Source organism: Nothobranchius furzeri, chromosome 14, assembly GCF_043380555.1.
Source record: "Nothobranchius furzeri strain GRZ-AD chromosome 14, NfurGRZ-RIMD1, whole genome shotgun sequence".
NCBI lineage: Eukaryota > Metazoa > Chordata > Actinopteri > Cyprinodontiformes > Nothobranchiidae > Nothobranchius > Nothobranchius furzeri.
This window is the reverse complement of record NC_091754.1, coordinates 48042643-48062110: the sequence shown is the minus strand read 5'-3', so window position 1 is coordinate 48062110 and position 19468 is coordinate 48042643. Positions and strand designations below refer to the sequence as shown.

General features: G+C 44.4%; 4 protein-coding genes across 13 annotated transcripts in view; 3 read left to right on the top strand and 1 right to left on the bottom strand.

Moving 5' to 3' along the window:
• creb3l1 (cAMP responsive element binding protein 3-like 1) overlaps positions 1-5659 on the top strand; it is a 34720-nt gene extending 29061 nt beyond the window's left edge. For 2 of the 5 annotated variants that reach the window (XM_015952326.3, XM_015952325.3), the window contains 4 exons: positions 2469-2571; positions 3204-3363; positions 3623-3788; positions 3862-5659. In XM_015952326.3, the coding sequence (XP_015807812.1) occupies positions 2469-2571; positions 3204-3363; positions 3623-3788; positions 3862-3898 (466 nt within the window). In that variant the 3' untranslated portion in view covers positions 3899-5659. Of the gene's footprint in view, positions 1-2206; positions 2398-2468; positions 2572-3203; positions 3364-3622; positions 3789-3861 lie in introns of those variants that run through there. The other 3 variants (XR_008563697.2, XR_011516231.1, XM_015952327.3) reach the window with 3 other exon arrangements.
• harbi1 (harbinger transposase derived 1) lies at positions 5017-7875 on the bottom strand. Of its 3 annotated transcripts, none has more exons than XM_015952345.3 (7): positions 7799-7875; positions 6960-7202; positions 6674-6876; positions 6514-6586; positions 6234-6441; positions 6020-6164; positions 5017-5937 (listed from the first exon to the last, which is right to left on the bottom strand). In XM_015952345.3, the coding sequence occupies exons 1-7, from the start codon at positions 7844-7846 to the stop codon at positions 5616-5618; spliced, it is 1242 nt and encodes a 413-aa protein (XP_015807831.2). In that variant the 5' UTR covers positions 7847-7875; the 3' UTR covers positions 5017-5615. The 3 variants fall into 3 exon arrangements, with proteins under 3 accessions (XP_015807831.2, XP_015807833.2, XP_015807832.1); XM_015952347.3 differs by having other exon boundaries at positions 5017-5901; positions 5989-6164; positions 7799-7874; XM_015952346.3 differs by lacking the exon at positions 7799-7875 and adding an exon at positions 7555-7770.
• Positions 7876-8023: 148 nt separating this feature from the next.
• On the top strand, positions 8024-15214 carry atg13 (ATG13 autophagy related 13 homolog (S. cerevisiae)). 4 transcript variants are annotated; one of them, XM_015952319.3, is made up of 18 exons: positions 8024-8206; positions 9789-9869; positions 9957-10037; positions 10161-10280; positions 10416-10462; positions 10637-10777; positions 10850-10890; positions 11016-11112; positions 11200-11304; positions 11391-11481; positions 11627-11725; positions 12003-12086; positions 12444-12541; positions 12616-12742; positions 12834-12911; positions 12978-13085; positions 14200-14328; positions 14400-15214. In XM_015952319.3, exons 2-18 carry the CDS (start codon positions 9801-9803, stop codon positions 14475-14477), a joined length of 1593 nt encoding a protein of 530 aa, XP_015807805.1. In that variant the 5' UTR covers positions 8024-8206; positions 9789-9800; the 3' UTR covers positions 14478-15214. The 4 variants fall into 4 exon arrangements, with proteins under 4 accessions (XP_015807805.1, XP_015807807.1, XP_015807806.1 ...); XM_070544168.1 differs by lacking the exon at positions 8024-8206 and adding an exon at positions 8264-8649; XM_015952321.3 differs by lacking the exon at positions 12978-13085.
• Positions 15215-16213: 999 nt separating this feature from the next.
• The window catches only part of LOC107380918 (gastrula zinc finger protein XlCGF57.1), a 29063-nt gene continuing 25808 nt past the window's right edge, over positions 16214-19468 (top strand). Inside the window, exon 1 of the mRNA XM_015952333.3 lies at positions 16214-16305. The gene's annotated coding sequence lies outside the window, so the exon portion shown is untranslated. The remainder of the gene's footprint in view (positions 16306-19468) is intronic.

The following is a 19468-nucleotide window of genomic DNA, read 5'->3' as shown; positions in this document are numbered from 1 at the left end:
ACTCCTTCAGAGGCACGAAACAAAGCCTGGATCATCATCAGAGGATCTGAAGTTGATCTGGGCAAAGCTCTCTCTCACACACACACACACACACTCTCTCAGCTGCTGCCTCCTGTTATTATAGCCACATGGAAACCAGCCCGACTGGCTGCTTTTAGCTTTGGGTGGGGGGCAGAGGGTCCATCTCCGTCTGTCTGTGGCCGCCCAAGTCTGTCATTAAGGTAACAGTAGCTTTCATCATCACCCACCCACCCCCACCCACTTCCCACTAACACACACTGATGAATGTGTTTAACCACCACACAGCGGGAACAATGACTCGGCACAAAGAGGGGGGACATGAGTCAGCACCATGGTCAGCATGCTCATTCGTTAGAGCCCACCGTCCTAAAACGAGCTCAGATGCTAGCGGTCGTTTGGCTTTTCCTGCTAAATGTCAAATCTGAGTTTATTTAGTGTCTCTAATTTAAAAAAAATAGGATTTTAATCAGAAAAAAACACAATCTGGCTAACTTAAAGGAAACCGAAGTAAAGCTAAAACTGGGAAGTAGGTTTGTATGTAAAATGAATAATTAATCAGTTTTACTCTATAGGATTGATAGGCTAACGGCTCGTCTGTGCAGCCACCTTAACATGGCTTCACTGTTAATGCAAATGTTAGAAACCCTTACATTTGCGTTTCTGACAGGTTATTTTAGTTTTATACTGAAAAATGTTTAACATCTGTGTGACGGCTTGTAATAAAGGACAATCATACAGATGTTGTTTTAAACCGATTAATTAGCATCGTTTCCACATTACGGGGTCATTTCAGCAGAAATATTAAAGAGCAAGTCACCCCCAAATCTACGTTTTTGCTGATAAACTGTATAAATGAGTGTCTAATGGTGCTGTGGACATGTGTAATCATAATTTTAACATGTTAGTGCATCTTATTTAAAATATAAATATTCAGCCCAAAACTGCCAGTGTGGCGCCCTCTTCAGGTTAAAACTCTGCACTACATTTGTGTTTGAATCCGCCTTCACTTTTGGCTAAGCGGTGATATGCGGTGTTTGCTGGTACAGCGTGACGCTCCACCGCTGTGGGGTATTAAAGCAGCCGAGTCTCGGCCATGCCTTCAGCTGGCTCGCCCTGGTGGCCTCGGGGAAACTCACGAGCCAATGAGAAACGATGCACCTTCCACCATTCCCTCTCCTTCCTCTGGTGAAGGAGGTGCAGAGAAATCTTCCAGACTAGGAAACTTGCTGCTATTATTATATATACTGTCACCTCCGCAGCACCACCCTCTCAGTCCCCCAGGCAACACCTCCTTCTGGCATATTTTTCAAATGTGGGTGGAGTTTAACGCTAATGGGGGTGACTTGCTCTTTAAGAAATCCCTGCTAGCCTTCCACCTGGATGCACCAAAAGCACCAACACTACGTCTCCTGCTGCTGGGGGTGGGGTCATACTTATATTTGTAATTTTCTCATGGAGTTTTGAACGGTAAAGCCATGTTCTGTGTTCTTGAGCCAGTATGTGCTAAAATGACCCTTTACAGGGTTATGAAACCCCACCCCGTCTGCAGTCAGAAAATCACACTTGCAACTTCAGAGTGCCGGTCAGGTTCCTGTTGGACTTGGTAAAGTGGAGCTGACAAACCTGGAACTGATGAAGGCTGAGGAGACATCTCAGCTGTTAGATGAAGGTGTTAAAGACAAACGCACAGCAAGAGGAAGTTTCACGTTTGGTTTTTACTAAACGGACTCTAGGGGGTGCCAAAAGCTAGCAAAAACTGCGTAGTCGCCCTTTAACAAAATAATATCTATAAAAAGTATCAGAAATCCACTTTGATCTGGACTCCACTCAGACTAGCTGTTAGCTCATCAGTCCTGAAGGACATGAACTCTATTTCTCCAAACAGAGGCTGTTCAGACAGCTATCTACAGGTGCGGTTCGGGTTACCTGTGGCTGTAAAAAGGAAACACATGAATCTGTGGGGCTGTGTGTATTTTCATCAGCTGAGGGTCGATGCTGAGCGTCATCCCAGCTCAGGGTCCTATCACAGGCGTCGTGTGGAAACATGAAACACTTCTGGGTTCTCTTAAATTCTCCACGAGTATCTGAGCCAGTGGCGCACCAGTTCATGGTCTGGGTTTGTTTCCTTCTGAACGTCCCAGACTTTTTCAGGAGCGGGTTTAAGTGGCTCTCTGTTTCCACCTAGTGGTGAGAGCTTGACCTCACCGCCACTGGCAGCTCATACCATCAGAGCCCTGCTCTCCAGACCCAGCAGACCTGACTCCCGGTGGTTTTACTGGTATGCTCAACTTACCTCCGCTGTTCTTCAGCTGCTGTGGCCCTGGCTGGAGTTCAACCTGATAATGACAGCCCTGCTCCAGGGGGCGGGGCTATTAGGTGAAACAGCACGTTATAGCTCTGTGGTCTGATGGGTGGTTTTGTTTTAATCCTCATATTTGTGTTTTCAGGTCCCTCCTGCAGCAGCTGCAGAAGCTCCAGTCTCTGATTTCAGGAAAGGTCATCCCACGTTCTTGTAAGATGGCCTCCACTCAGACAGGAACGTGCCTCATGGTAAAACTTCACCGTTCACTGAGAAATATTTATAATGAACATTTCTGATCCTAACGGTCTCTCTGTGTTTCATGCAGGCAGAACATGAAAATAGTCACCAACACCTAGCATTAGCATTAACTTCTGATTAGAAAAGCCTGACAGATCTACGTCACACCGTCACTTAACATTCATGGACTCACCCATCGTGACTCACGACGGGGAAGGCTGTTGTTGGTTTAGTGCCCAGGAAACAGCAGAGAACTTCTCAGCTAGTAGAAGCTAACCGTTAGCATTAGCAACTCCACCACAGAGCAGAACCTCCAGGCTTGTGTTATTTGTGGAGATAAAACATCAAAGTTGCAGAGCAAACAGAGTCAGTGGTAGAGTCGTGTTGCTGTTAGCCAATCGGAGGAGAGATGTCCACATATCAGGAAGTAAGACTCCAGATCCTGCCGTCTGAAGCTCCTTTCTCCTCTTGAAACAGGCGCGTTTGAGCTTTCCCCCCAGAGAACGACTTACAAGGCTTTCCTGCTGGAGATGTCATGAAAATAGGAGTGAACTTGACCTTTGACCTGCACCCGTTTGATCTTATTTACTCTTTTATTAGAGAACCATCTCCTCAGACCTTTGTTATTCTTCTCTCTATGCAGATGATGGCCTTGTGTTTCGTCCTGGTGTTGGGATCCTTCTCGCCCTGTCTCCCTCCTCTGTCTTTTCTGTCCCACTCCTCGTCTTTGTCCTCCTCTTCCTCTGAGTCCCCACCTTCCTCTCATCCTACGCCGTCGGCGGACCTCTACACAACCAGTCAGGGTAGGTATAGAAACACGTTAGATTAGAGCCGTTTGTCTTTCCTAAAAATTCACTCGGCTCTAAACTCTCACTGGTCTGAAACCAGACCGGAAATGTTGTCGTCGTTTAATCACAGCTGGCCTCTGCCAGCAGCCGTGGTCTGACCCTCTGTGACCGCCTACCACAAAATGTTGTCTGAAGCCGCCTGGCATCCAGAAGACAATGTCTGTCAGGACAGAAGCGAAGCAGCCATGTTGAACCTCACTGATCTGTGTTGCAGTCCGCTCCCGCAGCCTGCTCTTCTATGACGAGCAGCCGCTGGAGGAGAGTTTGGTGCCGTCAGACGGGGGAAGGCTACAGTCAGAGAGCCGCTCTCACGTCCACACGCGACGGCACACCGCCAACGTCCTCAGCAACCAGACATCCGGGTCCAAACTAGACCAAAGGTACAGACGAACTCCTCTGATGCCCCGATCTGTGTCTGCAGGCTCCAACCAGCTGCTCTTCTTCTCTCCTCAGAGAAAAAAAACCAGGTGGCGTCTCGGAGGTTTTCTGACCCGCGGCACTTCACTACAACAGCTCCAAAACGCTCCAGATCTCACCACCTCCACGTGTCTTACATCTATCTGCAGCTCTTCAGATCCTCCAAACCTCCTCAACCGGATTTAAGACAAACCCACTTTTATGCACTAAAATCTCAATTTTACCTTCATAATTGGTTCACACATACATTAAAACATGTCATTTTATCCTGAAACAACTTACAGCTGCTTTATGTTTCTAGAATAATCGTTTATTTTCTACAGGAAACTCCAAAAAGTCACCATTTTAAATGATCTAGTTCTAATTTGACCAAGGGGTCATCAGGGGTTAGTGCTTTAGCAAAAGTAGGAAAGAAGACCCCAACAAAAGAGAAGCAACAAATCCCACTTTATGACTTTATGAGTAACAAACTATTTCCTGCTTTATAAAAAAAAACAAAGATCTCATGAAATTATTCATGTTTAAAAACGTCTGAGAGAGAATACGCTCACCGGAGACGACAGAACCGGTTAATCTGGTCAGGACATCAGGTTTGAACCGCTTTATTTTGAAAATCTATTGTTTGGTTTTAATTTCCCAAAAACACTGAAGGTTAAAAACATAACAAAGTATTTTTGTAATTAAACCTGTATAATGTAAGCAGATTTTAATTTATACCAACAACAAAAAACTAGATCTTGTTTTTATTTCATCTTCGTTTCATTTTTTCTAAATATAAAAAAACATTTCTTTTAATATATTCTGAGAATTAAAAAGAGCATATTTATTTTATGCAAATAAAAAAGAGAGAGAGCGCAGGGACTCATGTTGTTTTGGTTTGAGGATGTGAAGTTTATGGAGACACCCCCCCCCCCCCCCCCCCGGTTCTGTCTCTAACCGTCACGCGGTGTCGACGTCTTACTTCTGTCGCGATTTTAAGGATTCTTTTTTTTACAATTAAATCTCAAAAACAAACATTTTCTCAAAAACAAACATTTATTTTTAAACCACCCAAATCTTTTTAAAAGACATAAAAATGGACTTGTCGGCGACAAAATTCAACACGGGTGTGATCAGCTGTGCGTGTGCGGCGGTGTGTGTTGTATTTATTCATTGTTTGTAGAAAGTGTGTAAATATATGAATGGAGCAGATCCTGGAAAACAACACCACTAGTTTCTTTATTTTTTTGTTTTCTCATTCGTTACGAACAATCCCCCCTTTCAAAATAGAAAGCGTTCTTTCAAAATAAAAGCAACATGTTCTGCTGTTTTAGGAACCATTCTGAGTTTTCTGCTTTTATTGTTCATGTCTGAGTTTGTAAACCACCACAAAGGAAATCACACTTGTATATAAGCGATGACAACTTCCTGTGCAGTTGTAAATAAACAAGGGCCTGTTTTTTTTTTTAATAAGGTGCCATAATCCCAGATTTTAACCTGTGGAATGTCCGGTGGGAAGGGAAAAAATGGCGGTGGGGATTAAAAACAAGAAAATATTAAAAACAAAAGGCCTGGGGGGAGTTGTCCCACTTAAGACAACACAGCAGCTGCACACAGTTTAAACCTGTCCTAAAAGTCCTGGAGGTGCTTGATTACTCCCACCCGTCCGAGAATATATGAATGTCCCAAGTGAGTAATCAAGCGCTTCCAGAAGCGATGTTTGAAATGTGTTTGGATGCGTTGTTGTCTCTGTTTTTGTTGTATAGCGTACTGCATGTTCCTCCATATCCAACTATGTTACTGTAGTGTAGTCAGTAGAGTAGAAACCAGCAAAATAATAAAAACTGCATCAGCAGCGCCGTGTCCGTGTCTTTTATCCCTCCTGCCGGAGCTGTCTCAGCTGAAGTGTTTGTGGATGATCTGTTTTCTGAGCTCTTCTGCTTCGCTGTCCCGGTCCTCTGGTTTCTGGTCCAGGATTTTGGGCTGCTCAAGAGGCTCCGTCCTCTCCAGAGTCCAGGCGTCCAGTCCAGACTGAAGAGAGATGTTGTGGAGAACACAGCAGGCCAGGAGGATGGACGAGCTCTTCTCTGGAGAATACTGCACAAATAGGATGTGTCACATGTCACACGGAGCCTTTAAGAACACCAAAACAACTTATTAATGAGATGGAACAGTTAAAACAACCTGTAGGTAACCCTTTGTGCCGTCTAAACACCTGAATCTGGTCTGGATGGCTCTAAACGTTCTGTCCACGATCTCATGCGTGGCCACATGAGCCAGGTTATACTGAAACTCTGCGGGGGACTCGGGACGCTCCACCGGGGTCATCAGCCACTTCCTTAAAGGGTAACGCCCATCACCTTAAAAACAACGGAAACGTCTCAACTCGAATCCTCAAACACCGACCCGGTGATGAGACCATGTCTCACCCAGCAGCCAGCCTTCCTTGTTGTCCTGCAGATGTTTGTGGACAGCAGACCTTTCTAAAACTATGGTGTCCTCGAGTCCGCCCGGCCAGTGCGTTTCTGTGCTGAGTAACAAACCCCGCGCATCGCAGACCAGCTGACAGGCCACCGAGTGAAACCCCTTCTTGTTCACGTATGTGGAGTCTTCGCTGTTCGGAGCTTTGATGGCAACCTGGAGACGAAGAGAATGCATCATCAAAACTCATAAGGTGCTACAAATGGTAATGTGATCCAATCAGCTGACCTGAACACAGTCCAGAACCCCGAGAACTCCCGGAAATCCAGCCACTCTCTCAAACTCCTCGAAGGACGGCTCTCTGGGAGGAAAATCTCAGCTTTGAAAGTTTTGCTTGTGATTTTCGGCACATTTTGACTCTGCAAAGCAGCAGAACATCAGGTTGTACCTGTTGAAGGTGATGAACTGAGGGGCCTTCTCCACCAAGGCTCTGGTCACGTTGGACACACACCTGGACATGGACGCCTGGCTGATCCCTATCGTGTCTCCCATAGACGTCTGGAATGACCCGGATGTGTAAAAACCCAACGCAGCCAAGACCTGAACCTCAGGACTGATGGCCCTGGACCGCTGGGTTCGTCTGCACAGAGCCTGGCATAAACACAGATTAAAGTACAACAACCACTGCAGGCAGCTGTCATGAAAACACGATTGAAGGTTAAAAAAGCACACACCTCTCTGAGTAAATCCACCAGATACAAGATGAAATCTCTTGGAAAGCCAAAGTTGGTGAGGAGGAAGTTATCTGAGACGGAGTCCAGGTCGAAGCGGTCCAGGATCTTGCTGCCTCGACCGTGTAAGAGGAGATCACAGTCCAAGATGGCTATAGGGATGGCCATGCTGCGGGGAATACAGACTGCCAACAATAAACGCTTGCTCCTTTTGTAGTAAAGCAGCCTGGAGTAGTCAGTGGGACCCTAGTCGCAGAAACACAGAGAAAGGACAAAAAAATAAAACCAAAAGCAGTAAAATGACAACAAGTAAACAATGTGGCAACTAAAAAACACAAAAGGACCAAAAGTCACAACAAAAAGAGAAAATATCAAATGAAATCACAACAAGTTCAACCGTTTAAAAAGAGACAACTTCACCTAAATGGCCAAAGACCTGCATGAAGTGACTGGTTTATTCCAACCTGTTCCTGTTTCTACAGCCTTGTTCTCTAAAGTACAAGCGTTTTAACGCATCTACTACAAAACCTGTTAATCAGTGTTAAATAGGACATAAATAGTGAACTAGTTCCGAATATTTACGCTAATATACGCTTACCTATTCAGTAGTTGAATATTTATACTTTTAAAATTAAATAGTGGTCTTTAAGCAGGAAAACGTGTTTTGAACCTCAAACCCAACTACAAACAAAAAAGCTAACTAGCTTTTATGCTATTTTTCGTTAGTTTTGTCTACATTTAGCAAGTAAAATTCTAGCGCATAATTCTTCTGACATGTAAACCCTAAGGACTTCATATTTAACGCATCATTTTTGCATTTACACTAACGAGCACGCGTTTACCTTCAGATTAGCAGCATTTCTCAACCAAAACAAGCCACAAAAACACATCCTAAAACATTTATCGCAGATTCCATACAAGTCAAATATTTTTATTCCGTAAAGATTATTTCTCGCAAATTAAAAGCAATATTCCTTTAATTTCTTAAATTATTTAAAGAAAACAATTTGTCTTATTTTTTTCCAATGACAAAAGACAGAACCATGTATGACGAAAGTGCAAGTGAGAATCCGATGCTACACAAACACGTCGACATGGGGAAGGTAAACAGAAAAGTAGCACAGCTGCTGACGTTATGTTTTGTGGAGTACAAATTAGCGTGTAAATCTTTGTAGAACCCCCGCTGCTTGTCCTCTTTATCACATCTTTTTGTATTTTATAAAAGATTCGCTGCTGAGGAAACAACTGATGTAAGTTTTGATGCTTTTAAATGTTCGTTTTTTAGCTAGTCGGCTACTAGCTTGTAGCTTCCTGCTAGTGGAGCAATGAGTCATTCTTCAGCCCATCTGCAGATGTAAACAAGCAGTAATTGTTCTAGAAAAGTCCTTATATTTAATAGCCGATGTAGTGACACTAATAATACGTCTGTCGGTGTTTTGTAATTATAAGTGACCTCTACTTTAAAATCATAAGCTAGGAGGCCTCGTTTTAAGTTGTGTAAGAATAAAAACACCATAAACAAGTTTTTTTTCAGGTCATATTTAGGTTGTTTTCCATTCATCCATCCATTTTCATCCGCTTATCCGGAGTCGGGTCATGGGGGCAGCAGCCTAAGGCAAGAGGCCCAGACTTCCCTCTCCCCAGCCACTTGGGCCAGCTCCTCCGGGGGAATCCCAATGCATTCCCTAGCCAGGTGAGAGACAGTCCCTCCACCGTGTCCTGGGTCTACCTTTAGGTCTCCTCCCGGTTGGACATGCCCAGAAAACCTCACCAGGGAGGCGTCCAGGAGGCATCCTGACTAGAAACCCGAGCCACCTCAAGTGGCTCCCCTCGATGTGGAGGAGCAACGGGTCTACTCCGAGCCCCTCCCGAATGACCGAGCTTCTCATCCTATCTCTAAGGGAGAGCCCAGCCACTCTTCGGAGAAAACTCATTTCGGCTGCGATCTCGTTCTTTCGGTCACTACCCAAAGCTCATGACCATAGGTGAGGGTAGGAACGTAGATCGACCGGTAAATCGAGAGCTTCACATTCTGACTCAGCCCTCTCTTCACCACGATAGACCGGTACAACGCCTGCATCACTGCAGATGCAGCACCAATCCGCCTATCGATCCCATGCTCCCGTTTTCCCTCACTCGTGAACAAGACCCCGAGATACTTAAACTCCTCCACTTGGGGCAGAACCCCGCCCTCGACTACCACCCGTCACACACCGCACCTGACCCCTTTGGCCCCTCCCACGAGTGGTGAGCCCATGGGAAGGGGGACCCACGTTTCCTCTAGGGGCTGTGCCCGGCCGGGCTCTATGGGTGAAAGCCCGGCCACCAGGCGCTCGCCAACTTGCCCCACCTCCAGGCCTGGCTCCAGAGGGGGGCCCCGGTGACCCACGTCTGGGCGAGGGAACATGGTTTCCATTTATATAATTCATCATAAGGGGTCTTGGGGCTGCTCTTTGTCTGATCCCTCACCTAGGACCTGTTTGCCATGGGTGACCCTACCAGAGGCAGAAAGCCTCAGGCAACTTAGCTCCTAGGATCATTGAGACACTCAAACCCCTCCACCACGGTAAGGTGGCAGACCCGGGAGAGGCTTGGTTGTTTTCTTGACACTTTAGTTTATTATTTTAATACTAAATGGCAAAGAAAAGAATCTAATGAAAACAGAAGGTATGGTTCATGTTTAGCTTTGACGTTTGCTGTTATTGGAGATATTTAAACAGTAAACTCCTCTTATTTCAACCATTTTTGTCCAGTTGGGTTCTATGTTTGGCATACATGTAAGTACACGACGACCATCAAGTCCTTTTATGTGTTCTGTGTCATGATTTGCAGGTTTGTGACAACATGGACGGTGACCTGAGTCCACAGGATAAAAAAGACTTGGACAAATTCATCAAGTTCTTTGCGTTAAAGGTTGAAAACTTGCTGTAACTCTTGTGTGATTTGACGAGATGGACGTGTGTGCTTTCTCCTGGATAAACTCTCTCTGTGCATTTGCAGACTGTCCAGGTGATAGTCCAAGCCCGCCTTGGAGAGAAGATCTGCACTCGCTCTTCTTCATCTCCCACTGGCTCTGATTGGGTAAAACGGCTCATTTCAGACACACTTTTGCTTGTTTTGTTTCAATTTAAATGCAACTCTTCACAAATTGGCATCTTATAAATGACATTTTTGTCGTGTGCTAATTTTAAACATTTCTTATAGTTTAATTTGGCCATCAAAGACATCCCAGAGGTGACCCATGAAGCCAAGAAGGCGCTGGCCGGTCAGCTTCCAGGCATCGGTCGGTCCATGTGTGTGGAGATCTCTTTGAAAACGTCAGAGGTAAAGTCTGCTCGGGTCTTTTGAAAGTGGTTTCAGCAAAAGACTTGTTCAGCACTTAGTTGTGATTTTCACTCAGAGGTTTGTGTTGTTCTGAAAAAGTCAGATTTCTGATGTTTGTCTGTTTTCATCCATCAGGGCGACTCAATGGAGTTAGAAACGTGGTGCCTGGAGATGAATGAAAAGTGGGTCACTCGTACTTGAATTTGTGGCCAGAGTTGATTGATTTTCCATTAAATGAGCAGCTTTTTGTACAAAGTCTGTCTTTAGTAATGGGACGCTGCGCAAAATAAAATTTGCTGCTTTTTTTTTTTTTGACTAACTCTGCGTTTTTGGGCTCTTTTTTTTTTTTTTTTTAGGTGCGATAAGGACATCAAGGTGTCGTACACAGTCTACAACCGTCTGTCTGTCCTCCTGAAGTCTCTGCTGGCCATCGCCAGGGTAACACCTGCCTACAAACTGTCCAGAAAGCAGGGGCATGACTACGTTATACTGTACAGGTAAACTGTGCTGCGCAGCCAGGGGAATGTAGCTGACGTAGATGTTTATCAGAATGCTGGTTTCTGTTGTAGGATCTACTTTGGAGAAGTCCAGCTGGGTGGATTAGGAGAAGGTGACTTTATCTATTCTACACGCTGTCCTAAGAAATGTGAAGTGAAATAAAAAAAAAGTGGGATTAGTTGTAAATGGAGAGTAAATCGTTTCTAAATTCTGCTGATATCTGATGTGTTTTCGTAGGTTTCCAGACGGTACGGGTCGGAGTTGTCAGCACGCCCGTTGGCACCGTCACGCTCTCGTGCGCTTACCGCACCAACCTGGCGTTCATGTCTAGCAGGTGAGCAGCGCTTTTCAACCCTTTTATTGTGATAGTTACCATTTCTAACTAGATCGCTCACTTTAGCTGCTTTAATCTCCTCTGCAGGCAGTTTGAAAAGGCTCCGATCATGGGGATCATCGTGGATCACTTTGTGGATCCTCCTGGAACGAACCAGCGGGCAGCCAACATGGGACAGCCCTGCAACTACAGGTAATCTGTGGAGAGCTGCTGGATTAAACAAAAGTTTACTGTAAAGGGAAAAATTGGGACGTGCGTGTGTATGTGTATGTGCGCAGAGCACCAGATGAAGATGAAGGCATGTTTGCAGGAGTTCAGGACTCACAGGAAGTCTGCACCACCTCCTTCTCCACCTCTCCCCCCTCTCAGGTAAAGACACTCCCCTCTCTCACTCACGGCCTCTTTCTTATCTCCGTTTTTACTCCTGTTTATCATTTTACTCTTTTCTCTCTCTCTCTCTCTTCCCCGGTTTTTCCCTTTTTATTCAATGTTATCGTGTGTTGCATGGCGTCAGTGTGTGTGTACTCTCAGTCCGTCTCCCTCTAAACTGTCCAAGCCCCTCCCCCTGGACAGTCTGCCGCTCCCAATGGCTCCTGGACTTGTAACTCACAATGTGAGTCTATACTGGCTGTTTGACTGTGTGTGTGTGTGTGTGTGTGTGTGTGTGTGTGTGTGTGTGTGTGTGTGTGTGTGTGTGTGTGTGTGTGTGTGTGTGTGTGTGTGTGTGTGTGTGTGTGTGTGTGTGTGTGTGTGTGTGTGTGTGTATAGAAGTTGGATTAGAATGTAGCTTCTGTGGTTTTGTCGTCGTGATCCTTCATATTGGAGCAGTGAATGTTCTCGGGTGTTTCTCGTGTCACACACTAACTCTGTGTGTGTGTGTGTGTGTGTAGCTCTATGCCTCCAGGCTATCCTACCAGCCTGCAGCGTTAGGAGGAGCAGCGGAGTTCTGCCATCCTGCCACCAACGCCAACCAGGTCAGATCTTTAGTGTTTCCCACCTCCTGACTCCTGCTGCAAAAGGGTTTTAAAGCACCTAAATCTAATGATTTACAACAAAAACTTACTAGATTTTCAAAACCCTTAAAGAAGACGTCTTCGTTATTGTTTATTTGAGTAAAACTTTTCTCTAAGATTTGGGTTTTTTTTGCATTAATTAGAAAAAAATTTAGTAGTTTTTAGAGACCTCTGTGATACACCGATGCCCACTATTTGAGCTTGTTGGGATAATTATAATTTTTTACTTCTGCTCGTTTATCTCAGGAAACGATTCTGAAGTGGGAATTTTAGTGCAGAAGGTTCTCCTCTAATGGTGATTTTCCTCATGCACCACAGGCTGGGAGAGAAGGAGGAGTTCTGGTTCCTGCTCAGCCTCCTCACGGCGCTGACGCCCACCTGACGGTAGAACACGCCCCCAACACGCCCAGCAGCAGGTAAGTCTGAGAAATGATCAACGTTGTCTTCAGAGAATCGAGTTTAAGGAAGCTGCGGTGGCTCCTTGTCGTAGCGGCGATGAAGACGGCCTGCTGCAGAGCGGGGAGGGGAGGGGGAGCGTGTCTCCATCTGACCCGATGGAGTCTCTCACCGCCTTCACCAGGAAGGTCGGAGCCTTTGTGAATAAACCCAGCACACAGGTGAGTGATGCCGCTAACAGGTTCTCAGGTGTTTCTCGTGTCACACACTAAGTGTGTGTGTGTGTGTGTGTGTGTGTGTGTGTGTGTATAGATAACAGCAGGAAGTCTGGACCTCCCCTTTGCTGCGTTCGCTCCTCGAGGCCTGGACTCTGAGGACAACGATCCCATGGTAACTGTCGGGTTTTTGATCCTGAATGTTTGGATCAGAACAGTAAAAGAGGTTCTGCGTGTTCAGGTCCGTCCTCCAGACTCCCCCCAGAGCCAGTCGCCCCTGCAGGCCAGCCTCCACTCTCACTGCTCCGATGGATCGGGGCAGCAGGACGACTTTGTCATGGTCGACTTTGTGAGCGTCAACTCTTCTGTTACAACAATGTTATAAAACTAGATAAAAGTTCAGTCATTTCCACTTCTCTGGTGCTCAAAAGGTTTTTGATTTGTGAGGAAACAACAGAACTTTCACAATAAGACTTAAATTTAAGCGTCTTTCCAAGCGGTTTTCAGTTTTGAATATTACTCATAAATTTAAACCGTTAATCCAGGATGTTTTGACTTATTTTTCTCACACGTTTACATATTTCTAACATCAGGAGGAAACTGCTTTGCTTTTGTAATTTCATGCAATTAATATAAACCTTTTCAACATCAGGGAGCAACTTTATGTTTTTGCAAATAATGAAAATAAATCCCAGAGGATCTTTGCCTTTTTTACATATTTTTTTCTTTGCAAAAGATCCGGAAAGTTTTCACTCATTTCTTCCTGCAGGTTTACAAATATTGCCTATTGGAACAGTTTAATCTTGCTGTGAAGGAGCGGAACACGGAAAACCCCTGTTGTCATGATTATTTCTGATCCTAAAGGGTCACTCTGAATATTTCATGCAGGCTGAACATGAAGATAGTCTCCTACACCGATCTCCTGCAGTAGCTTCTGATAGAAAGCAGACGGTGAAACTCTAGGATTAGAAAATCCTGACAGATCTATGTCACACTGTCACTTACATTCATTGGCTCACCCATCTAGACGGGGAAGGCTGTTTTTGGTTTAGAGTCCAGGAAGTAGAAGCTAACTGTTAGCACTAGCAACTCCACCACACAGCAAAACTCCTCCAGGCTTGTGTTATTTATGGAGATTAAAGGGATACTAATGCTCCCCCTAGTGTCTGTTTGTGGAAGCGAAACCGTCTCCTGTTGTGTTCATGATCTAAAACAATCTGGAACCAGACTGCAGCGTCCGGTACCAGCAGACCGACCGGCACCTGTGAAGCTGCTAGTGTGATATTCTGGCCACAGGGGGGCGATAGAGGCCAGGTGGCCTTTCATTAACCCTGTAAAGGGTCAATTTAGCCCTTTACTGGCTCAAGAGAATGATTTAAATCTGCTAATTTAAGGCTCTCCAACATCAGAGAATATCTGTATTTTTGTAGATAGATATTTAACCCCCCCTCCCCTCTGCACAGCGCCCAGCCTTCTCTAAGGACGACTTGCTGCCGATGGATCTGGGGACGTTCTACAGGGAGTTCCAGAACCCTCCACAGTTGGCCAGTCTGTCTCTGAACACCAGCTCCCAGTCCATGGCCGATGACCTGGTAGGCACCATTTCTGACATCTTTGACCCCCCCCCCCTGAGTCCTAGACCCTAAGCCTTCTCCTTCTGCAGGACTCGCTGCCGGAGAAACTGCGCGTCTACGAGAAGAACATGGACGAGTTTGACGCCTTTGTGGACATGCTGCAGTAGCGGGAACAGACTCGTGATTAAATCAGAACAAACCGGAGACATCCTCTTGTTCTATCGTGACATGTGTTCCACACACACTCACACACACACACAGCTTACAAATAGTCTTTATCACTGTAAATACTCTTTAATCACAGCAACAGGCTTTTATTTCCCGTCTGACACAAATCATGACTTGTGAATTGATCTTAGGAGTTTGTCATTTTATCACAACCATAAAATCTGAAGGATTCTTAACAAAAACTCATCAGAAGTCTCAGTAAATCAACCTGTCAGTTAACTTGAATCACACTGATGCTAGTGGTGGATGCAGCCTTCCAGAGGTTAAAGCCCTGATGGACAAACCAGCTTAGACCAGCATCAACCCATGCTGGTGTGTTCTGGTTCTGGATCTGCTTCCAGTGCTCCCAGCTGGTCTGGGACCTAAACCTTCAGGATTAGCTCATGTAAGCTGAAGGAGCCCCTCTGTGTGCAGAGCACAGCTTTAAATGATCTCATCATTCAGGTTTCTGCCTTTCTGGTCCATGACTCAGTCCAGAGGACTGGACCTGAGCAGCTGGAGGTTTGGTTCATTATGCTTTTAGATGGATTCTCTCTGCTTGTGTATATTATGTGAATTTGTAAAGGTTAAAAACAAGTAAGCTAAACATTTCCAGATGCTTTTGGACGGACAAAAGCTTTAATTTAAACAAATCTGTTGGTGTAGATGTCCTAATAAAGCATGGAGGCTCTGTTTACAGGCTTCTGTTGGGTCTGTGTGTGACTCGGAGACTTCTGTTACTCGGATTGTGTCTTTGCATTGTGCTCATGGTAACGGACGGGTGAACGGGCTTCCTGATGCTGATGATCCTAAAATGAAGTACTAGGCTTGTGCGGTATACTGGTTCTGTATTTTAATATGTTACAGGGCGACCAAACGTAGTGTTTTCCTTGGACATGTCCACTATACCGCTGTCCAGGACGCCCGGGGGTGATGAAAATATCCAGGTTCTCATTAATTATATAACAAATCTCAAACATTACTGACATATTCTGATATCCACGTTAGATGATCTCTTATTAACGTAACCCCCCTCTGCCGGAGCAGAAAGATGCTCCTGACAGTGGTTTAGTAAGAGTGTTGATAAACAGCAGCGATAATGCTGCTTCTCTGCTGCTCCAGCCCAAAACATTAAATCACACAACCAACGTGTCTCCTAAAGCAGGAGTATCCATGCAACAGCATCCATGACCTATAATAACCCCTATGGATCATTCCAATAGCTCCTGTCTTTCATCGTTCCTAACTATTATACACTCACCTAAAGGATTATCAGGAACACCACACTAACACGGTGTTTGACTCCCTTTCACCTTCAGAACTGCCTTAATTCTACATGGCGTTGATTCAACAAGGTGCTGAAAGCATCTTTAGAAATGTTGGCCCACATTGATAGGATAGCATCTTGCAGTTGAAGATTTGTGGGATGCACGTTTATGGCACGAAGCTCCATATACATATATATATATATATATATATATATAAACTTTGCAAAGCAAGAATTTGGTCTAGTTCACTAGGCTAAAACTCACTATATTCGACGGTCTCAATTAGTTAAGAGCTATGACAAAGGTGGTATTAATGCACTGGATTTGGAAACCATGATTGGGGCGTTCAGAGTCAATTTTTTTTTCTTTTTTTTTTTGCGTTCAGAGAGAGTCAACGGGCTAAAAACACCCCTCGGTCGCGCGCCAGCCTGAAACAACGTCATTTCCGCTTGGCAGTTGTTTCTTGCCGGCGCGCGCTCCAGACGCAGGGGAAACAAATTCTACCAGTTTTAGAGAAAAGGTAAATATAAGCTGACAAGTTAATGACGAAACAGCGTTTAGTTTGGCAAGTTTATGTAGCAGTTCATACGTTTTTCCATTATCCCACTTTGAAGTGAGTACATGAAAGTAACGGGCTCTCCGTGAATTGTTGTCGGGTCTCGGAGACGGCGCAGACGGAAGGAAAGGAAGCAGAAGCGGGGTTGCTGATCCGTTGTTGTGCTAAAGCTAAGGAAACAACCACAACACCTAGCTCTACCTAGCCCGTATATCACCAATGTCGGATCCATGGTGCATAGAATGGATGACCTGGAATTACAACTCGCTGGAATTCGTTATGTTCGTGCCTGATGCGTTTTGATTTTCAACGAAAACCGGGCATCACCGGGAATACCCGAAGCTAGCACGTAGCTAGCAGGCCGCACGCTGCTCCGTGGCGGCAAAGAAAGAAAACGAACTTTTACAAAGCGCCTCTCAGTATACCATACCATACCATCTTTATTTATAAAGCACATTTAAAAACGGCATGGCAGCCGACCAAAGTGCTGTACAGAATAAAAAGTAAAAACATAATATAAAACAATACACAGTAAACAATAAAATGCAAAACAAGGCAGATGATTACAGTCAATAAAAAGACACCTAATAAAAGTCAGGGATTTTAAAAGGCCTGGTTGTAAAAGTGAGCCTTCAGCAGAGTATAAAAACCACTGTTTTGTAAATTAATCATTGGTTGCATTAATGCAAACCTTAAAGACAATGTATAAAATAATTAATTATAAGACCCTGAAAAAATATTTTAAATAAATAAATAAACAAATATTTCTTTTAAAAGTGCAAAATACTAATTCAAGGTCACTTCAGTTATGTTTTACTGTCAGCAAATGGTAGGAACTGCTGAGGGCAGGGGCATAAATAACAACAATTTTGCCCATTGGTCAACCACTACAAGTTGTGTCCTCAATTACAATCTCACACACTGCGAAAATCCTCATGCCAAATAATCCAATAATAATCCAAACAAGCAATGAGGTTGGACGTATTAAACTTTCCCGGGTCTTACGAGAAAAGCGTGCATGGCAAATGTTACACTGAGCCACACTGTCTTTTTTGAACTTTAACATAAATTACTGCCACAAGGCAGACATTGCTCTTGTTCCTTGCTGCTTTGCTAGCATGCAGTGTTCTGATCACGTGGGCTTTGCTTGCTAGATTTGGGCGCTGCTGGACAAAATTTGTTAGAATGAAATTGAAAGCGCAACAGACTGCTTATATCGAAGGTTTTTGATGCAGTCTGATATAATCCAATAGTGTATTTGGGCTGATATCGGACCTATTTTCGATATTGGAATGGGGCATCCCTAGTTTTTGGTTTTCTAGTTGAGTTTTTCTAGACAAATTTGCTATTTGCTCCAATACTTTTAACTGTACAACAAATCGTTTGGTCATGGTCTGTTGTCCCTACACTATCTCAAGCACTTATTACGGGTCTTCTGAAGAAGAATCAGAACCCTACATCTTGTACTTCATATAGGCTTATTTCACTGAAAGTAAACGTTAAAATTTTGGCAACTCATCTTGAAAAAGTACTCCCTGCCATTATCTCAGATAATCAGAATGGTTTTAATAAAGACCACCACCTGTTTTTAATGTGATTAGCGTCTCTGGATTCAAGTTTTTAGGAGTCAATGTAACTTGTACTTTATCCTCTTTATATACTTCCAACTTCTTTTCTCTTATCACCCAGCTCAAATCTGTCTTCCAGAGGTGGAATTCATTACATTTGTCTCTAACTGGCCGAATCAATACGGTCAAGATGAATGTCCTGCCCCGATTGCGGTTTTTGTTTCAGTAGTTCCCACTATTTCTGATTTAAGCTTTTTTCACACAATTAGTTTAGCTGGTTTTGTTGTTCTTGTGGTGAGGGAAACATTCCAGGGTGAGGAAATCATTATAATGTAGATTGAAATTTGATGAAGGGTTTGCCTTGCCTAAATTTTGATTTAATTATTTGTCCGCTTATATTCACAAATTAACATTGGCTAGATTCCTGTGAGCTGTTGTTGTGTAAGTTAGAGAGCTTGTCTTCCACCTCCTTAGAGGTATTCGTGTCCTCTCCGTTGCCACTCAATCTGCCTCGCTTCACAACTAATCCTGAGGTACAAGCTAGTCTTAAGGTTTGGGCAAAATACAGGAATCCTTTTAAATACACTTCCCCAACCGTACACATGCCCATCACTCTAAATCATTTATTTCCTTCTTGTCTCACTGATGGTACATATGCCCAGGGTAGATGTCATGGAATTGCCACCTTTGAAGGCCTCTATAGGCATGGTGCTTGTTTCTTTTTAGTTTTTCAAACGTCTATTTTTAAGCGGCCTCTCAACTCTTCCGTGTTTTTCAGGTTCAACATTGTCTCTGCTCTCTTTCCCTCAAATCCCTCTCTTCCGAGCGTTCAAACATGGGAAGAATTATCTCTTAAATCCCCAAAAAAGTCGCTTATATCCCTGATATACAAACAACGTAAGGACGCAAACAGGAGCTTGGGAACGTGTTACGTGTAACACTTTTAGATCAACGATGGGAAGCCGCGGTGTCCAATGTTTGTTGTAGTGCATCAAGGGCTAGGTTGCAACGTATTCAGTTTAAGGTTTTATACAAAGCCCACTATTAGAAATCTTGTCCTTCTAAAAGCTATCCTCATGTGGATGTGTGAGAGATGTCAAGCCGCTCCGAGTCACATGTTCTACTCATGTCCCAAACTATGTAGCCTCTGGATCCGGTTTTCAGCTGTCCTTTCCAGAGTTCTCAGGGCTCCCAGTTAATACCGTCTCGGCTAATCCCATTCATTCTAAAATATTGGTCTTTGTGTCACTTTTAGCCAGATGCTGCATATCACTTAGTGAAAATATCCTTCAGTTTCTTTTTAATTTCAATCTTTTATGTCGTTTTTTGAATTAGACAAAATTGCTTTGCACATCTGTGGGACCCCTTTTGGGCCATTCCCATCTGTACCAGGCCGACCAGGGCCAACACACCCACTGCTGACAGCAAATTCACACCTTCCATTAGAGCAAGCCTCTGATTGGTGGGTAGAATCAGCCCACATGGGCTTAAGACAAGGATGTGTGGAATCAACCGGGCCAGGCTGGGGCCGACTGAGGCTACCCGGCCTGGGCCGACCC